Below are 17,083 nucleotides of genomic sequence, written 5' to 3' on the forward strand. Positions count from 1 at the left end.
TCCCTATATATAAGTAAAGTAACTGCTATATCTATGTCAAAAACATGGATTTTCTGGGCAACCCGGGTGGGGTGGCTCACTGGCTTAGCGCAGCCTTCAGCCCAGGGTGTGATCCTGGAGACCTGGGATCAAGTCCCACGTCAGGTTCCCTGCATGGAGCCTGTTTGTCCCTCTGCCTCTATCTCTGCCTCTCTCTCTGTGTCTTTCATGAATAAATAAATAAATTTTTAAAAAATATATATGGATTTTCTTTTTTCTTTGTTTTTCCTCAGCCTTATCCATAGCATCGCTACCAGAGTGATAAAACTTGCTCATGCAAAATCCAGTGTGGCCTTGGCTCCAGCCCTAGTGGAAACGTACAGTCGTTTATTGGTCTATATGGAAATAGAGTCTTTGGGCATCAAAGGATTTATCAGTAAGACAGGACTTTCTGGTGTTTATAACCATTAACTTGGTAATTGTGATTAGGGTATGGATTTTTTTTTCCTTACCGTTAAAGAGGAATTATGGAAAAATTTTGGAAAGTGTGTGTGTGCGTGTGTGTATGTGTTCATGATCAAGTCTTACATAGATTTTATTGCCTGTGACTTTTCTTCAATGTCTTTGAATTCACAACTTTTATAATTGGTGCCTTAAATTGTCTTGTTCCTGAAGGTCAACTTTTGCCAACTGTTTTCAAGTCCCATGCCTGGGGGATATTACACACACTTCTTGAGATGTTTAGCTACCGGATGCACCACATCCAGCCTCATTACAGAGTGCAGCTTCTGAGCCATCTTCATACTCTAGCCGCAGTTGCACAAACAAACCAAAACCAGCTCCATCTCTGGTGAGCTATTGGATGATGATCTTTCCTTTAGATTTCTTAGAAACTTTGTTGGACACAGGAAACTTAGTCCTTTATAGTATTTGTATTCATTTGTCATAAATTTCCTCTGCTTCTAGAGTATTTTATTTCCAATACAGAAGAAGTAGAGGACAGCTTTTTATTTATTTATTTTTAAAGATTTTATTTATTTATTCATGAGAGACATAGAGAGGCAGAGACACAGACAGAGGGAGAAGCAGGCTCCATGCAGGAAGCCCGATACGGGACTCGATCCTGGGACTCCAGGATCACGCCCTGGGCCGAAGGCAGGCGCTAAACCACTGAGCCACCCACGGATCCCTATTTTTAATTTTTTAAAGATTTGTTATTTATTTCTTTGTGAGAGAGTGCAAGGAACAAGAAAGCATGAGCATGAGTGTGGGGAGTGGCAGAGGGAGAGGAAAAAGCAGACTCTCTGCTGGGCAGGGAGCATATCATGAGGCTCGATCTGGGGACTCTGGGATCATGACCTGAGCAGAAGGCAGATGCTTACCAGCTGAGCCACTCAGGTGCCCCCAGGATAGCTCTTTAAATAGAAAGTTAATGGCGTTCCTGGGTGGCTCAGTTGGTTAAGCATCTGCCTTCGGCTCAGGTCATGACCCCAGTGTCCTCTGATCGACCCCCAAGACAGGCTCCCTGCTCAGTAGGGAGTCTGCTTCTCCCTCTCTTCACCCCCCTACTCGTACTCTTTGTCACTCTCTTTCTCAAATAAATAAAATCTTAAAATAAATAAATAGAAAGTTATTAAGGTAGTTTAGTCCTTGCCTAGTGATCTTTGGCCTGAGAATAAGTACTTCCAACGCCTTTGACAAAATGTTCTAATTTAGCCCTTTTGAATGTTGGATTTAAATACACTTCAGATTACCATTAAATTATCATGTCCCTTTAATTTTGCTCTAAGTGAAAATATATTTCAGATTGAAAAATGGAATTTTTGAAGTGCTGTATATCCAGGTGAAATTGTTTAGTCCTATAAGCTACAAGCTGTCTTTTTCAAGTGTGTAAATATTGTCAGACAGTTTTGTTATAAAATTTGGCACTCAGGTTTTTAAAACATATTAAACAAAGCTCATTCTCACATAAAGGAGAAGTGTGTGTGTTTAATCAAAGAAGAGGAATTCATAGTTTGCGTATTTTTTTCCAGTTTAATTAACCTAGATTTAGATTTAATTCTATAATTGTGAAATTTTATATGCAACTTTTTCATATTTCTTTTTGTTCTTTCAGCGTTGAGAGCACTGCACTTAGGCTTATAACAGCATTAGGGAGCTCAGAGGTACAGCCACAGTTCACACGCTTCCTGAGTGATCCCAAAACAGTGCTGTCTGCAGAATCTGAAGAGCTGAACCGAGCCTTGATACTGACCTTAGCTAGAGCAACTCATGTAACAGGTACAGTGAACATGCAACCACCACCAACAAAAACAGATGAATTAAAGTATGCTATGTCCCTACTGATTATTAAGAGGATAATATACTGAAAAGATCCATTTCATTTGTTTAAAAAAAAAAAGTTGTGTTAAGACTTTCACCATTTCAACCATTAATATAGGTTCTTCTGTGTACTATCACTTTAACTAGGTTGAGCTTCAGTTTTCAGCTTTTTTACATCATTTTTAAATAGTAGTTCTTGAGGTTTTTGGTCTCAGGACCACTTTATACTCATAAAAATAAAAAAAGAAATTCCCAAAGATTTTCCATTTATATGGATTATATCAATATTTACTTTATTAGTTATCAAGATTGATGCTTTTAAAATTTTCTTATTTGAATTCAATTTAGTTAATATATACTGAGTTATTAGATGCTTTTTAAATATTTTTGATTCACTTAATATTAAACTTGTTACATATTAGCATAATGGCATTTTTTTGTGAAAAATAAGCTATATATTCTTCAAAACAAAACTTTAGTGAGAAAAGGCACCATTGTTTCACATTTTTTGCATCTCTCTTTAATATCTAATGTAAAGGAAGCTTTGCTGGATACTCATATTTACTTCTACATTTCATCTATTGAAATATGTTATTTTAGAACTGAAAAAAATATAGCCTCACACAGGTAAGAGGTTGGAAAGGGGAGGAGTATCTTAATAGCCTTTTCAGATAATTGCCAATGTTCTTTGATGTCACACAAAATTGGACAAGTGATGGTTTCTTAAATGTTAGTTGCAGTGTAGATCCAAAATTCTATTCAGTAAACTTTTTGTACTCTATTACATTATAATCATTTGGTCTATTTTGCATACCTAATGGATTTTTTTTTTATCCATGCATATTTTATAACTTCATGAATTAGTTTTTGGAAAACATTGATCCAGTGAGTTACGTAGATCTCATAAATGTTGGCACACTTCATTATGCAATATCATAAAATTACATTTGTTAATATCACTGCAAATTTCATTAGGAAAATCTTTAAGTTTTGGATTACTATCAAGCTTATAGTAGTGGATAGAAGTTTTCCAAAACTTTGATTTTTTTCATTTGACAAGTCAAATTTTATCATTGGCAAAAGATGTGGTCATTTGTTTTCCTTGAAGTAATAGGTTCCCTTTGTTCAAGAAAATGCTGCTTATTGCCCAAGTCTGAATAACTGTAGTTTTTCTGTCAGATGTTCTTTCAAGTAAAAATGGAATTCCATTTAAAAAAAGAGCTAATTTAATTTGATATTCAGACAATTGCACAAGTACTTTTCCTTTAGATGCCTATCATACTTCAGTGTGTAGCTAGGACTCTGCATACTTCCATTTTTATCACAACAAAATTAGATGTATTTAAGGGCTAAGATACAGTCCTTTTCACTACTTCAGGGATATTCTAGAGTAAAACCTGCATTTTCTCCCAACCGCCCCTCCCCCCCCCCCCCCCCCCCCGCCGCTGCCTAGCGAGAGTATAGTGAAGATTACAGTGGCTATTAGTATAGTCTGGTGCCACTGTTTGACTTGTTCTGAGGGCTTGTTCAGTTTTCCCTACCATTACCTTTGCCCCACTGTTGCACATATGAACAGAGTAAAAAGTTTAGTACTATCTTAGTATTACTATTTTAATAGTTTTGACCTCATCAAATCCTTGGAAGGATATTGGGGACCCACAGAGTCCACAGACCACACTTTGAGAATTGCTGTTTTAAAGAAATAGTTACTGAATTTGGCAACCTCAGATACATCTGTGTAAACTATCTTATTTTACATAAATTAACCCTTTTTTTAAGATTTATTTATGTATTTATTTATTCATGAGAGACACAAAGAGAAGCAGAGGGAGAAGCAGGCTCCTTTGCAGGGAACCCGATGCAGGACTCTATCCCAGGACCCCGGGATCACGACCCAAGCCAAAGGCAGACACTCAACCGCTGAGCAACCCAGGTGTCCCAATAAATTAACCTTCTTGATTTAGAGAGTTATAGTCTATAGCTATTTCAACCACTGGAAAAGATATATTTTCTCAATTCTGTTTCCTTGGCTCAATAAAGTGTTGATACCTCATTGTCAGACTGAACTACATGAGCGATCATGGTGGGCCTATGTCACTGTTAGATCATTGGTGCTCTGTAACCTTAAAAAAAAAAAGATTACAGAGGCTCCTGGGAGTCTGTTAAATGTCCAACTCTTGATCTCAGCTCAGGTCTTGATCTTAGGATCATGAGTTCAAGGCCCGAGTTGGGCTGCATGCTGAGCATGGAGCCTACTTAAAAAAAAAAAAATAGATTGAAATGTCTTTTGTCTTCTTTTCACTAATTGTGTTCATGTTTACTAATGTAATCATTTACTAATGTAATCATTCAAATCATAAACTAAGAAAATTTAGGTCTAAACTGAATATAACTAGTTAAGCAGTGAGTGTATTGCCGTGAAATTCAATGCGTGTACATAACTTACTTTTTCTATGATACCATTTATGAATTATGGGTATGATCATTTATATCTGGATTACCTCTGTTTGTTTATGTTTAGATTTTTTTACAGGCTCTGATTCAATTCAGGGAACTTGGTGTAAAGACATACTTCAGACCATCATGAGTTTTACTCCTCATAATTGGGCATCACACACTCTTAGCTGCTTTCCAGGCCCACTACAGGTAATTTGGTCTTGAATTATATATTGAATATATACAAAATCATTCTTCCATTTAGTATATATGAAGTCATTTTTTTCCAATTAATTCATTTCTTCCCATTTAATGTAATTCTAGAGAGCTGGTTTTAGCGATATCCAAAGGAAATTAGCTTCTGTTTCTTTTTTTAAAAACCTGTACTACTCCAAAGTCTCTTGAGTTGTTCCCTGACTTACTCTAGGCCTGGATACGTTCCTAAAAATTTAATTATGGTTTCATGTTATTAGTTAACAATTTTAGAATGTTGTGAGAATTAACACATTACCTGAAAAATTCTTTCTCTTTTTTAGAACTGAAATGGGGAGAAATACAACTTAACAGAGCTTCATAGAATACACATTGTTGCACTTGACTGAATTTTTTTTTAATCATACAGAGAGAAAAACTACAAACTTGGCTTTTATACTATGGAAAAAGGAAAACCTCATCTGTCCTCTACTTTTCAATGAGCAATAATCGTGCCTCGGATAGACCTCATTGGCTGCAATACTGCCACTGCGCAAAGCTGTCCTCTACTTTTCAGAGAAAAGTTTAAACATAATGAATATCTGCTTTATAGAACTTCCAACAGGGCTAGGGCAAGTAACTCTCAAACTTGGTAGAATTACCTAGAGGCTTGATCAGATACAGACTGCTGAACTTCCAAAACAGGAGGTCTGAGACCCATTGGTTTAGTATAATGGATTTTCCTTTTAGAGATACTAAAATATATAACCAAAAGGCACATAATTTCTTTCTTTTTTTTTTTCTTTTTCCCAAAGACAAACAGAAATATCAACAGATGTTTGAGGAAGCTTTGAATTCAGGCTTGCTTGGAATATCTATTTAGGAAATCTAAGAAGAATCTTAGAGATTATCTAGTCAAGCCTGTATATTTTCCCTTTATAGAAATTCACACCTTGAAAAAAAAAAAAAAGAAAAGAAATTCACACCTTGATTACTTAATTACCTGAGGTCACATAGAGTTTAATAGTGTCAGAATCAAGTCCAGAACTGATTTCTTGACTCTGGCCAGTGCTCTTCATTTTAGTATAAAAAACTTTTGATCTTCCTTTTAGGCATTCTTCAAGCAGAATAACGTACCTCAGGAAAGCCGTTTTAATCTGAAAAAAAATGTGGAGGAGGAATATAGGAAGTGGAAGTCAATGACCAATGAAAATGACATCATTACCCACTTCTCTATGCAAGGCTCTCCTCCTCTCTTCCTTTGTCTTCTCTGGAAAATGCTCTTGGAAACAGATCATATTAATCAGATTGGCTATAGGTAAGCCAGAAACCTAGATCTGCATTCTATTTAACAAGCTGTTATACCACATAGCGATATAACTTAGTTTTTACTCTCTGCTTTCCAGAGTATTAGAAAGAATTGGAGCCAGGGCCTTGGTAGCCCATGTGAGAACATTTGCAGATTTCTTAGTATATGAGTTCTCTACATCAGCTGGAGGTCAGCAACTCAACAAATGCATTGAAATTCTTAATGACATGGTATGGAAGTATAACATTGTTACATTGGACAGATTGATTCTCTGCCTGGTAAGAATATGCTTACAAGAACAAGTTTCTAAGCTACTTCACTCTCTTTTAGATCATGGTGTGTGACTGATGGATCTTGTGCTGATGATCTGTAAGGATTTAAGGCAATTATACTATAATCAAGCATTGTTATCACTTCCCTAAGGAACTGGAGATTTCCCATTGTCTCATTCAGCAAGTGTGTATTAAATATCTGCTGTGTTCTATGCACAGAAAATATAGAAGTAAATAAGGCAGACATGATCTGGCCTCGTGATGCTGTAAAAGTACAAGCAATTAGGCCCTGAGTTGATTCCCAAGGCTCTCATTAGAGGCAGGAAGTGGTAAAAAGTCATTTTATTTCTTTGCAGAGTGCTAATAATCATTTCTGTATACTTTGGCAGTCAGAGTCAGAACTGAATATTTCTGATAACCACTCAATATTCCCCAAATGATTTTTCCTCTTGACTTGATATCTATTTCAGGAAGAATTTTAAGAGAAGACACTGAGCCAGGCTGGAAAATGCTACTTTTTAAAAAATACTATAGTGGTGATATTTAGGGTGGCTTAATTGATTAACTTTAACCTCCTAGCTATGGAATATAAATATAAATATGGTTATGATATAGTAGGAGAAATGAGCTGTCTGTAAATCGGTAAAATACAAAGATAAGATAGAGATATAAGGAAAATATCACCAGGCAACAATGAGAAACCACATCTATCTAAGTGAGAGATTTTGACAGTTGGATTAGATTTCAACAAAAGAAATAAGAAGGACACTTTGGGCAGAAGGAATGATGAGAACCAAAAATGGGCAAGAAAGTTAAATACGACAATGGAATATTACTCAGCCATTAGAAACGACAAATACCCACCATTTGCTTTGATGTGGATGGAACTGGAGGGTATTATGCTGAGTGAAATAAGTCAATCAGAGAAGGACAAACATTATATGGTCTCATTCATTTGGGAAATACAAAAAATACTGAAAGGGAATAAAGGGGAAAGGAGAAAAAAGGAGTGGGAAATATCAGAAAGGGAGACAACATGAGAGACTCCTAACTCTGGGAAACAAACTAGGGATGGTGGAAGGGGAGGTAGGTGGGGGTGGGGGTGACTGGGTGACGGGCCCTGAGGTGGACACTTGACGGGATGAGCACTGGGTATTATTCTATATGTTGGCAAATTGAATACCAATAAAAATTAAATTTAAATCAAAAAATTAAAAATGAAAGTTAAATACACTTGGGGGAATTCTGAACAGTTAAGGGTAAATTAGACATATAATGAAATTCTAATAGTAGTGGGATATTAGCGTATTCAAATATAGACTGTCTAGTACCAAAGCCATGCTTTTGCACAGTTCAGACATTATAATATCATTTTTCTGTTGTTTTCCAAAGGCCATGCGTAGTCATGAAGGAAATGAAGCCCAGGTTTGTTATTTCATAATTCAGTTGCTGTTACTCAAACCAAATGATTTTAGAAATCGAGTAAGTGATTTTGTGAAGGAAAATTCTCCAGAGCACTGGCTACAGAACGACTGGCACACCAAGCATATGAATTATCACAAGGTACTAATTCAAATCAGTGCTTCAGTGAATCTTTTTTAAGCTCTTCTTGGGTATTTGGCTAATTGGTTTGGCTGTTTTCTCTGTGTGGTTCTATTGTTTTCTCTCTATAGAGAAGGAAATTAACTCTCTAAACTTTCTCAAGATTCTGTTAGAGTATCTCTACTGTTCGGAATTTATCGAGACTATGGTTTTAGTAGATTGAGTACTTACATACTAAATGAAAGGGTTATTACAAATTCCTTTATACATAAATTTCTTGATATATCTTTGGGATAATAGAGATTTTTGTCAAGTAAAAGACTCTAGATTTATTTCATTGCATTGCAAAAAATAAACATGGTTTCATATTCTTTTAAAGATGACAAATTTAAATAGGTTAATTTTTTTTTTTTTTTAAGAAAACAAAAAAGGATATCCTGAACATTTGCTGTTTTCTTACTTCCACAGAAATACCCTGAGAAACTATATTTTGAGGGCCTGGCAGAGCAGGTTGATCCCCCTGTGCAGATCCAGTCTCCCTATCTACCCATCTATTTTGGAAATGTGTGTCTTCGATTTCTCCCAGTATTTGATATAGTAATCCACAGATTTTTAGAATTGCTTCCAGTTTCCAAATCACTGGAGACTCTACTAGATCACCTTGGTGGCTTATATAAATTTCATGGTAAGCTTTTTCAAATTTTAATTCTATCTTATAGTTCAGTAAACAGAAGTAGTTTGGGCATGACCATATGGGTAATCATGATTCTAAGAATTTTAATTGTTTTTTAATAAAAGTGTTTTGAGAATAAGTGCTGTGGGGGATCCCTGAGTGGCTCAGCGGTTTAGCACCTGCCTTTGGCCCGGGGCGCGATCCTGGAGTCCCGGGATCGAGTCCCATGTTGGGCTCCCTGCATGGAGCCTGCTTCTCCCTCCTCGTGTCTCTCTCTCTCTCTCTCTCTCTCTCTATCATAAATTAAAAAATTTAAAAAAAAGAGAGAGAGAATAAGTGCTGTGTAATGATGCCATGAAATATAAAACAAATGACATAAAATATGAATAGGTAGATCATGGCAATTGTATTAAATAGCAGAAATAAAAGTGAGGTGCAACAGATGCCCCCTTTTACAGTGTGATTAATTGCCAAATGAGTAGAGAAGAAGGGTATGATATGAGTTCAGAACAGACTGATGTTACTATGAACTAACAGGTCTTGGCAGGCTTCCTGGATGATAGGATTCGATCTGTGGTATATGTGGCTTATATAAGTAGAAAGGAGAATAGAACATCCTAGGCAGGAGTCCTTTGGAAAAATCACAGCATTCTGAAAACAGTCTCCTCATTGGCTAAGTTGAGAATTTAAACATTGTACCTGACAGTAGATCGCTGTAAGTGCCAGGCTGAGAAGTTTTGATCTTATAACCTGCAGGTAATCAAGAATCAGCTAGAAGCTATTGAGTAAGGTCATTGCATAGAAAGCATTATTTTAGAAAGATAAATGTAGTTGTAATTGGTAGCATGTTTTGGAAGGAGAAAGCCATTTCAAAGACTTAAGTCAAAAAATTCAGTTATATGGTTAATACCTAGACAACTATGATAGTATTGGAAATGAGAAAGAAGGGACAAATAGTCAAGGAGGAAGGAACAGAACATGATTTGCTGCTTGTGAGGAGAATACAGAAAAAAAAATCAAAGACAACTTTAAAGTTTTAAACCAGGTGATCAGAGAATGGTGGAGTTAGCAATAGGAGTGTGAAAGTCCTAGAGCAGCCACTGTGGGGACAAAGTGTTTTTTCCAGGCAGGGCGGGCAGTTCTCCTCAGTCCTTTATCTAAGATGCCTTCTTCCTAACCAGAAATCTGAATTTCATTTTAGCACTACAAAATAGGTATGAAGTTCAAGCAAACATTCCTTTAAAAACATTTTTTTAAATTAGGTAACATATCCACATGGTACAGAGGGGTATGCAGTGAAAAGTAGTTAACCCCATCCTGACCTTCAGCTGGCCAGTTTCTTTCTCTGTAGGAGACCACTATTACCAGTTTCCTGTGTACCTTCCAAAGATATTCTGGGGTTATTTTTTTCCCCCACAAATAATATAGAATATATATATGCATTGTTCTGCACCTTGTTTTTGTTTTGTTTTGTTTTGTTTTTGCACCTTGTTTTTAATGCCTTCATAATGTGTTAGGATTGACTATTTTGTATCAGTACATAAAAAACTCATTCATGCCACATATGCCATGTTTTGACCATTTAGGCTCTTCTAATCTTTTTGCTAGTGTAAACAGCACTGTAGTGAATATTCCTTTACCTACCATGTATATATTATTAGACGCCGCCTGCCTTGTCCTAAAATAAAAATATTTATTATATGCAATAGCTCTGCATGTGAAAGTTTCATGAGTTTCTTGAAATCTTGAAAGCAGAGGGCTAGTTTTTCATTGTGGGTAAACAGATAAACATTATGATGATCTGTTTTCTTCTCCTCAGATCGCCCTGTGACTTATTTGTATAATACTCTACACTATTACGAAATGCACCTGAGAGACCGCCCACATCTCAAGCGAAAGCTTGTCCATGCCATCATTGGCTCACTCAAGGATAATCGACCACAAGGCTGGTGTCTAAGTGACACATATCTGAAGTGTGGCATGAATGCTCGAGAAGAAAATCCTTGGGTCCCAGATGACTCCTACTATTGCAGATTGATTGGCAGACTAGTAGATAATATCCTTTTCATTGTGATTTTTCTAGACTCCTCAGAAATAACTGTATATTAATTTGTGAGAACACATTATCTTTTCAAGGTAGTATTTTTATATATTCCAAAACTTCAACTTTTTCATGATCATTTTTATTTTTACTTTTGTTAAAGGATCTTGTGCTGCATCTTAAATTAGCATCTAATTAGTTGCCAGGTAGGCATTTACTCCATTAAATTTTATATCTAAAAAACAGACCTTATGAGGTTTATTTCAAAGAAAAAAATTCTGTTCCTAAAAAAAGGAACTATGTATTGTAGTAAATACATCTGTTTCCTACAGGAGAACATAGAATTTTGTTGCTTTAAGTAAATCTTTAAATGCTTTTTTAAAATATTAATAGGTAATAGTAAAGCTTATTTTTTCCTCTCATTTTAATGAAAAGGATGCTGTTTTTGTATTATAGTTCTTTATTTTGATTTCATGTTTTAAGTTATTAGCACATTATGCTTACTCTGTACACCGTGCCACTATTTACTAGGTAGAGCAGTTTTACATAAATGGGTGTAAGTTATTTTCCTATACAAAAGCATTTGTTTCTTGAAGTAAAAGAATTACTCATTATAAAGTAATGTTCTTATCAACTGTCATATAACTATTAAAAGAAGTAGATGGAGGAAGCCTGGGGATACTCTGGTTGCATCTCTAGCTATCATGTCACAGTTTCAAAAGCACATCTGTTTAAGAGTAACCATTATACTATGTGGTTAATCCTATGGTTGCTCTCAGTACATTTCAGTTAATGTCAAACTTAATGTGTATTTGGTTCATATCATTTGCCTCTTACTTTCTGTTCTTCACTTCTTGGGGGCTCACAATCAGATAAGTTGATAATAAAATGAGATACTTACATGTGAAACACTTTGAGAACTGTAAAGCACTATAAATTTGAGCCATTCATCTCAACATAAACAGTTATTGCTTTAACCATCTGCACCAATGGCTGGCAAATCTCCTGGTCCATTCCCAAACTGTGACTGGAGATTCAATGAGTTTCCCAACCCAGCTGCCCATGCACTACATGTTACCTGTGTGGAGCTCATGGCCTTGGCTGTTTCAGGCGAAGATGTTGGAAACGCTCTTCTAAATGTTGTCCTGAAAAGGTGTGTATCCTGTTTCATGCAATAAGAGTCATTGTTTATTTGTAAAGAGAATGGTATTTTATTTGAAAGTGTTAGACACACCTGTTGTCCCAAGGCTGATGCACATGGGATGGTAACTGTCTTGTGTTCCCAGATTTTGTCTTTGTAATATAGATGTAATGGAGTGAGTCCTGGACGGGGTCAGAAAACCTGGGTTTGTTCCCACCTCTGCTCTTTAGTAGCTGTTTGACATTTAAGTTAGGAATAATGTTAACATCTCACTGAAGATAGTCTTGGGCAGCCCCAGTGGCTCAGTCTTCAGCCCAGGGTGTGATCCTGGAGACCCGGGATCAAGTCCCACGTCAGGCTCCCTGCATGGAGCCTGCTTCTCCCTCTGCCTGTGTCTCTGCCCCCCACCCCCTTTGTCTCTCTCTCTCTCATGAATAAATAAATAAAATCTTTAAAAAAGAAAAAAGATAGTCTTCGAAGATTCCTTTCTTGAAGATCAACATTAAGTAGGGGATAATGATTGGAGAAGTATAAATATGTGGAAATTGTCTTTCATCCCAGCAGCCATTGTTAAAGGAGACAACTAAGAAAAGCCTTATTTAGCTTTTGGGTATATTAAATTTTTCCTCAATAAAAATCCATTGTACTTTTATTGGAGTAGGTTAGTTGTTAACCCTGAATTGTATGTGTTCTCAAAATAAGATCCATTATCAAACATATTTTTATAATTTCACATTTTTATTATTTTCTCTTCACTTATAGTCAGCCATTAGTACCAAGAGAGAATATTACAGCATGGATGAATGCAATTGGACTGATCATCACTGCACTACCAGTGAGTTAATATCTATGATTTGTACGTAGTAATGGAATGCAGTTGTTCTTTGTCTCCACAAGAATAAGATGCATTTAAGATGCCCTAAAAAAAAAAAATAAGATGCCCTGCATAAGGACATCACACAATTAAGGAAGTGTTTCATATTTTTAAAATTTCTGTATTCTTATTGCTTCAGAAACCTACAGTGACTGTTTTGTCTTTTGCTTCAGATCTAAAAATCTTCCTGAGCTGTAGGTCCCTGCATCCTTTGGTCCCACTTTGTCTATCCAGCCTTACTTTTACATTAAAATCTAATCTAGGGGATCCCTGGGTGGCTCAGCGGTTTAGCACCTGCCTTTGGCCCAGGGCATGATCCTGCAGTCCCAGGATCAAGTCCCATGTCAGGCTCCCTGCATGGTGCCTGCTTCTCCCTCTGCCTGTGTCTCTGCCTCTCTCTCTCTCTCTTTCTCTCTCCCTGTCTATCATGTATAAATAAAATCTTTTATAAAAAATCTTAAAATCTCATCTACTTTTGACCACTTAACATGTTAATCTATCTAGAGCCTTTGTGCAAATAATACTTGTTAAGGTATCTTTTAAGTACTTCTAATATGTTGCAGCACGAGACATTATATAGAACCTCTCTTCCTTTCGGTGGCTTCTCGAAAGCCTATTCATTCTTTGCCAGCTTAGGTCCTGCTTCTTCAGTGAACCTTTCCTTGACTGTCCCTCATGTGAGGTCTCCCTTATGTGACACACAGTTGTCTGTTGTGGGATCTTTCAGTGTCAATAACATTGTCTAATCCTGTGTTCTCCAGACGTGTTTGATTATTCACCTCTCTGAATCAATCGTTTTTTTCCTTGCACACCTCCTAGTATTTATATATAAATATATATATTGACTTCTGAGTTATATACAGCTACTAGTGTTGTCTGTATAACAGGTATTGGTAAGAGCAATTTACTGTGTAGTAAATATCACATACTAAATGAACTGGACAGAGCCTTTTTTTTTTTTAAGATTTTATTTATTTATTCATGAGAGATAGAGAGGCAGAGACACAGGAAGAGGGAGAAGCAGGCTCCATGCAGGGAGCCCGATGTGGGATTCGATCCTGGGTCTCCAGGATCAGGCCCTGGGCCAAAGGCAAACGCTCAACCACTGAGCCACCCAGGCATCCCTGGACAGAGCCTTCTATTCTAACTCAGACGCTTATCCCCAGGTTCTTACTGATTAATTTGACTTACTATGAAGCCACACACTTTTGCCTTCAAAATTTCCATTACACAAAACACAAGCTAGATAAGTTAAAAAAAAAAAAAACTTTAAAGAATGAGAAAGTGCCATTATTTTAGGTTTTGGAGTGGATATTGGAAATGGGGTGGAATACTGGATAAGTGATAATTTTTCATGAGGCTTTCCTGTGATTTTAAAGGAGCCATATTGGATTGTCCTGCATGATCGAATTGTGAGTGTTATCAGTAGTCCCAGCTTGACATCTGAGTCAGAGTGGGTTGGCTATCCATTCCGCCTCTTTGATTTCACTGCTTGTCATCAGTCCTACTCCGAGATGAGCTGCAGCTATACATTAGCTCTTGCACATGCTGTGTGGCACCATTCTAGCATTGGGCAACTCTCTCTCATTCCCAAGTAGGTATTATGATTTCTTAAATAAACTTTGCTTTTTTTTATTTTGTGTTTTTTAATCTCATTTACACATGAGGTGTGTGTCTCATTCAACAGACTAACTTGCAAAGTGAGTTTTAATTAGAGTTTCTAGATCATGAAAAAGCTCCTTTATTTCAGAATTGTTTGAAAAAATTAATTTGTGCAAGAAATAATCTGCTATCTAATTTTCTATTACAGTTTCAAGAGGTTTAATCAAGTGCATGCTTTTTCCAGAATATATCCCAAAAGCTGCAATTTTTTTAATAATAAATTTATTTTTATTGGTGTTCAATTTGCCAACACACAGAATAACACCCAGGGCTCATCCCAAGTGCCCCCCTCAGTGCCCATCACCCATTCATCCCCACCCCCCGCCCTCCTCCCCTTCCACCACCCCTAGTTCGTTTCCCAGAGTTAGGAGTCTTCGTGTTCTGTCTCCCTTTCTGATATTTCCTACCCATTTTCTTCTCCCTTCCCTTCTATTCCCTTTCACTATTATTTATATTCCCCAAATGAATGAGACCATATAATGTTTGTCCTTCTCCAATTGACTTATTTCACTCAGCATAATACCCTCCAGTTCCATCCACGTTGAAGCAAATGGTGGGTATTTGTCATTTCTAATGGCTGAGTAATATTCCATTGTATACATAAACCATATCGTCTTTATCCATTCATCTTTCGATGGACACCGAGGCCAAAAGCTGCATTTTGAACTGAATAACTCATATTAGCCTATTTTCTGATTATTTTTCTTGACTATAAAATTGGTATAATTAGATTCAGATTTCTTGAGGATGGCATTTATATTAGATTGGTTATTCTCTTTTTATTTCAAATACAGTTTTTTACTGCTATTCAAAAGTAGAGCATTCCTAAGAAACCTTCCATAAGCCAAAATGACATAGAGTGAAGTGTGTCCCCCTTTCTGAAAGTTCATGTTACGCCAATACACTTTTGCAGAAAACCTACATTAGTACCTATTTTTGCTACCCAAAAGAAAACCAAAGAGAATTTTTGCTTTTACCAAAAAGCTATTGTTTTAATAATGTAGGTCTTTTGTAAAAGGAAAGTGGCTTGACACAAGTTTTCAGGAAAACACAAGTTTTCAAGTAGGGGATACTGTAATTCATTCGGTAATTTTACTGCTGAGAATGACCCCTAAATCTGAAGTAATTTATTTTGATAATCAAATAAGAATAATAGCCAATGAGAGTATGAGATTTCAGAAAAAGAAACTTTACAAAAAGTAACAAATTTTACAAATACGTGGGTAGGCCATATCAGCAAGTTCAAACAATTCAGCTGATTTGAAGTCACAAGAAATTTGTATTTTTAATCTTCAAATTTTAGGTTTCTCACTGAAGTCCTTCTTCCTGTAGTGAAGACTGAATTCCAGTTGCTTTATGTGTACCATCTTGTGGGACCATTTTTACAAAGATTTCAGCAAGAGAGAACTCGGTGTATGATAGAGGTAAACTGTAATATGAGTTTTCTGTGATAAAAATCTATCAATGTTTCTTTTCCAGTGTTTTCCAAAATATATATTCTAACCATTAGTAATGAAATTAGTTTAGTAGGATCTAAGAACAATTTTAGAGCATTTAGTGTACCCATAACTTAGTATGCCTATAACAAGTTTGATGTGGGATGTATTGAATTAGAAATGCAGGGGAAATGCTCATTTTCAAAGTTAAACAGAAAGTTAAGGATGGAGAAGTACATTTGAGAGCCTGCACTATAGGACAGAGGAATTAATTAAAATCATGGGAATGGATGAAGTCAGTCACCTCTAACAAGAGTATAGAGAAAAGAAAATGAGATAAGTAGAACCTTAAAGTATGAGCCACCAAATGGAACTAAGGAGGTACAACCTAAAGTATCTCTGAGGCCGCAGTTATCTCAGACATTAAGAAATAGTTTCTAGAAAGGAGATTATCTATCTCTTTATTTTAAGCAACATTACTGAAATATGAAGAGAAATTGCATTTAAGCCCTAGTAAGGGGCATTTTGTAGCACTTTGGATTCCTTTGTAAATGAAGACCATATCAGGGCACCTGGATGGCTTAATCGGTTAAGCATCCAACTCTTGATTTCGGCTCAGGTCATGATCTAAGGGTGGTGGGATTGAGCTTTACTTCGGGCTCCCTGCTCAGTGGGGAGTCTACTTGAGATTCTTTCTCTCTGCCCTTCCCCCCATTCATGTGCACGCTCTCACACACATATAACTCTCTGTCAAAGAAATAAATAAATCTTAAGAAAAATGCAGACCATATCATATATCCCATGCACATAGAGGTTTGTATGATCAGTGACAATTCTTCAACAAATGTGCTATCTTTCTGTGTTAGTCTTATAATGGAGTCCAGCTGCATCATTCTAAATTATTGAACCATTTTGCCCACTTAAATAATTTTATATTATTTGTTAAATAGATTGGCGTGGCATTTTATGACATGTTACTGAATGTAGACCAGTGTAGCACCCACTTAAATTACATGGATCCCATCTGTGACTTCCTATATCATATGAAGTATATGTTTACTGGTGACAGCGTAAAAGAACAGGTAAGTTAACTTTATCTTTTAATGATCTTTACTTTAGAAAACTTGAGTATATGTTGATATACTTTTGTTTGAGTATTTTTGTTATGTTTTTTCTTTTAAGGGGAAAAGGTTAATATTATCAG

At 36.2% G+C, this 17,083-nt stretch overlaps 1 protein-coding gene and 1 non-coding gene across 3 annotated transcripts in view; one reads left to right on the plus strand and one right to left on the minus strand.

Moving 5' to 3' along the window:
- MED23 (mediator complex subunit 23) overlaps positions 1-17,083 on the plus strand; it is a 45,168-nt gene that overhangs the window by 24,613 nt on the left and 3,472 nt on the right. For both annotated transcript variants that reach the window (XM_055329796.1, XM_055329797.1), the window contains 14 exons: positions 273-415; positions 655-829; positions 2,096-2,259; positions 4,823-4,947; positions 6,042-6,247; positions 6,336-6,516; positions 7,903-8,073; positions 8,521-8,737; positions 10,545-10,781; positions 11,754-11,919; positions 12,670-12,742; positions 14,161-14,375; positions 15,747-15,867; positions 16,830-16,961. In XM_055329796.1, the coding sequence (XP_055185771.1) occupies positions 273-415; positions 655-829; positions 2,096-2,259; positions 4,823-4,947; positions 6,042-6,247; positions 6,336-6,516; positions 7,903-8,073; positions 8,521-8,737; positions 10,545-10,781; positions 11,754-11,919; positions 12,670-12,742; positions 14,161-14,375; positions 15,747-15,867; positions 16,830-16,961 (2,326 nt within the window). The remainder of the gene's footprint in view (positions 1-272; positions 416-654; positions 830-2,095; positions 2,260-4,822; positions 4,948-6,041; positions 6,248-6,335; positions 6,517-7,902; positions 8,074-8,520; positions 8,738-10,544; positions 10,782-11,753; positions 11,920-12,669; positions 12,743-14,160; positions 14,376-15,746; positions 15,868-16,829; positions 16,962-17,083) is intronic.
- On the minus strand, positions 5,344-5,490 carry LOC129513221 (U4 spliceosomal RNA). Its single transcript, XR_008665192.1, has one exon. It is a non-coding gene; the product is annotated as a U4 spliceosomal RNA (small nuclear RNA).

The sequence above is a fragment of the Nyctereutes procyonoides genome, unplaced genomic scaffold (assembly GCF_905146905.1).
Source record: "Nyctereutes procyonoides isolate TBG_1078 unplaced genomic scaffold, NYPRO_anot_genome, whole genome shotgun sequence".
Classification (NCBI taxonomy): Eukaryota; Metazoa; Chordata; class Mammalia; order Carnivora; family Canidae; genus Nyctereutes; species Nyctereutes procyonoides.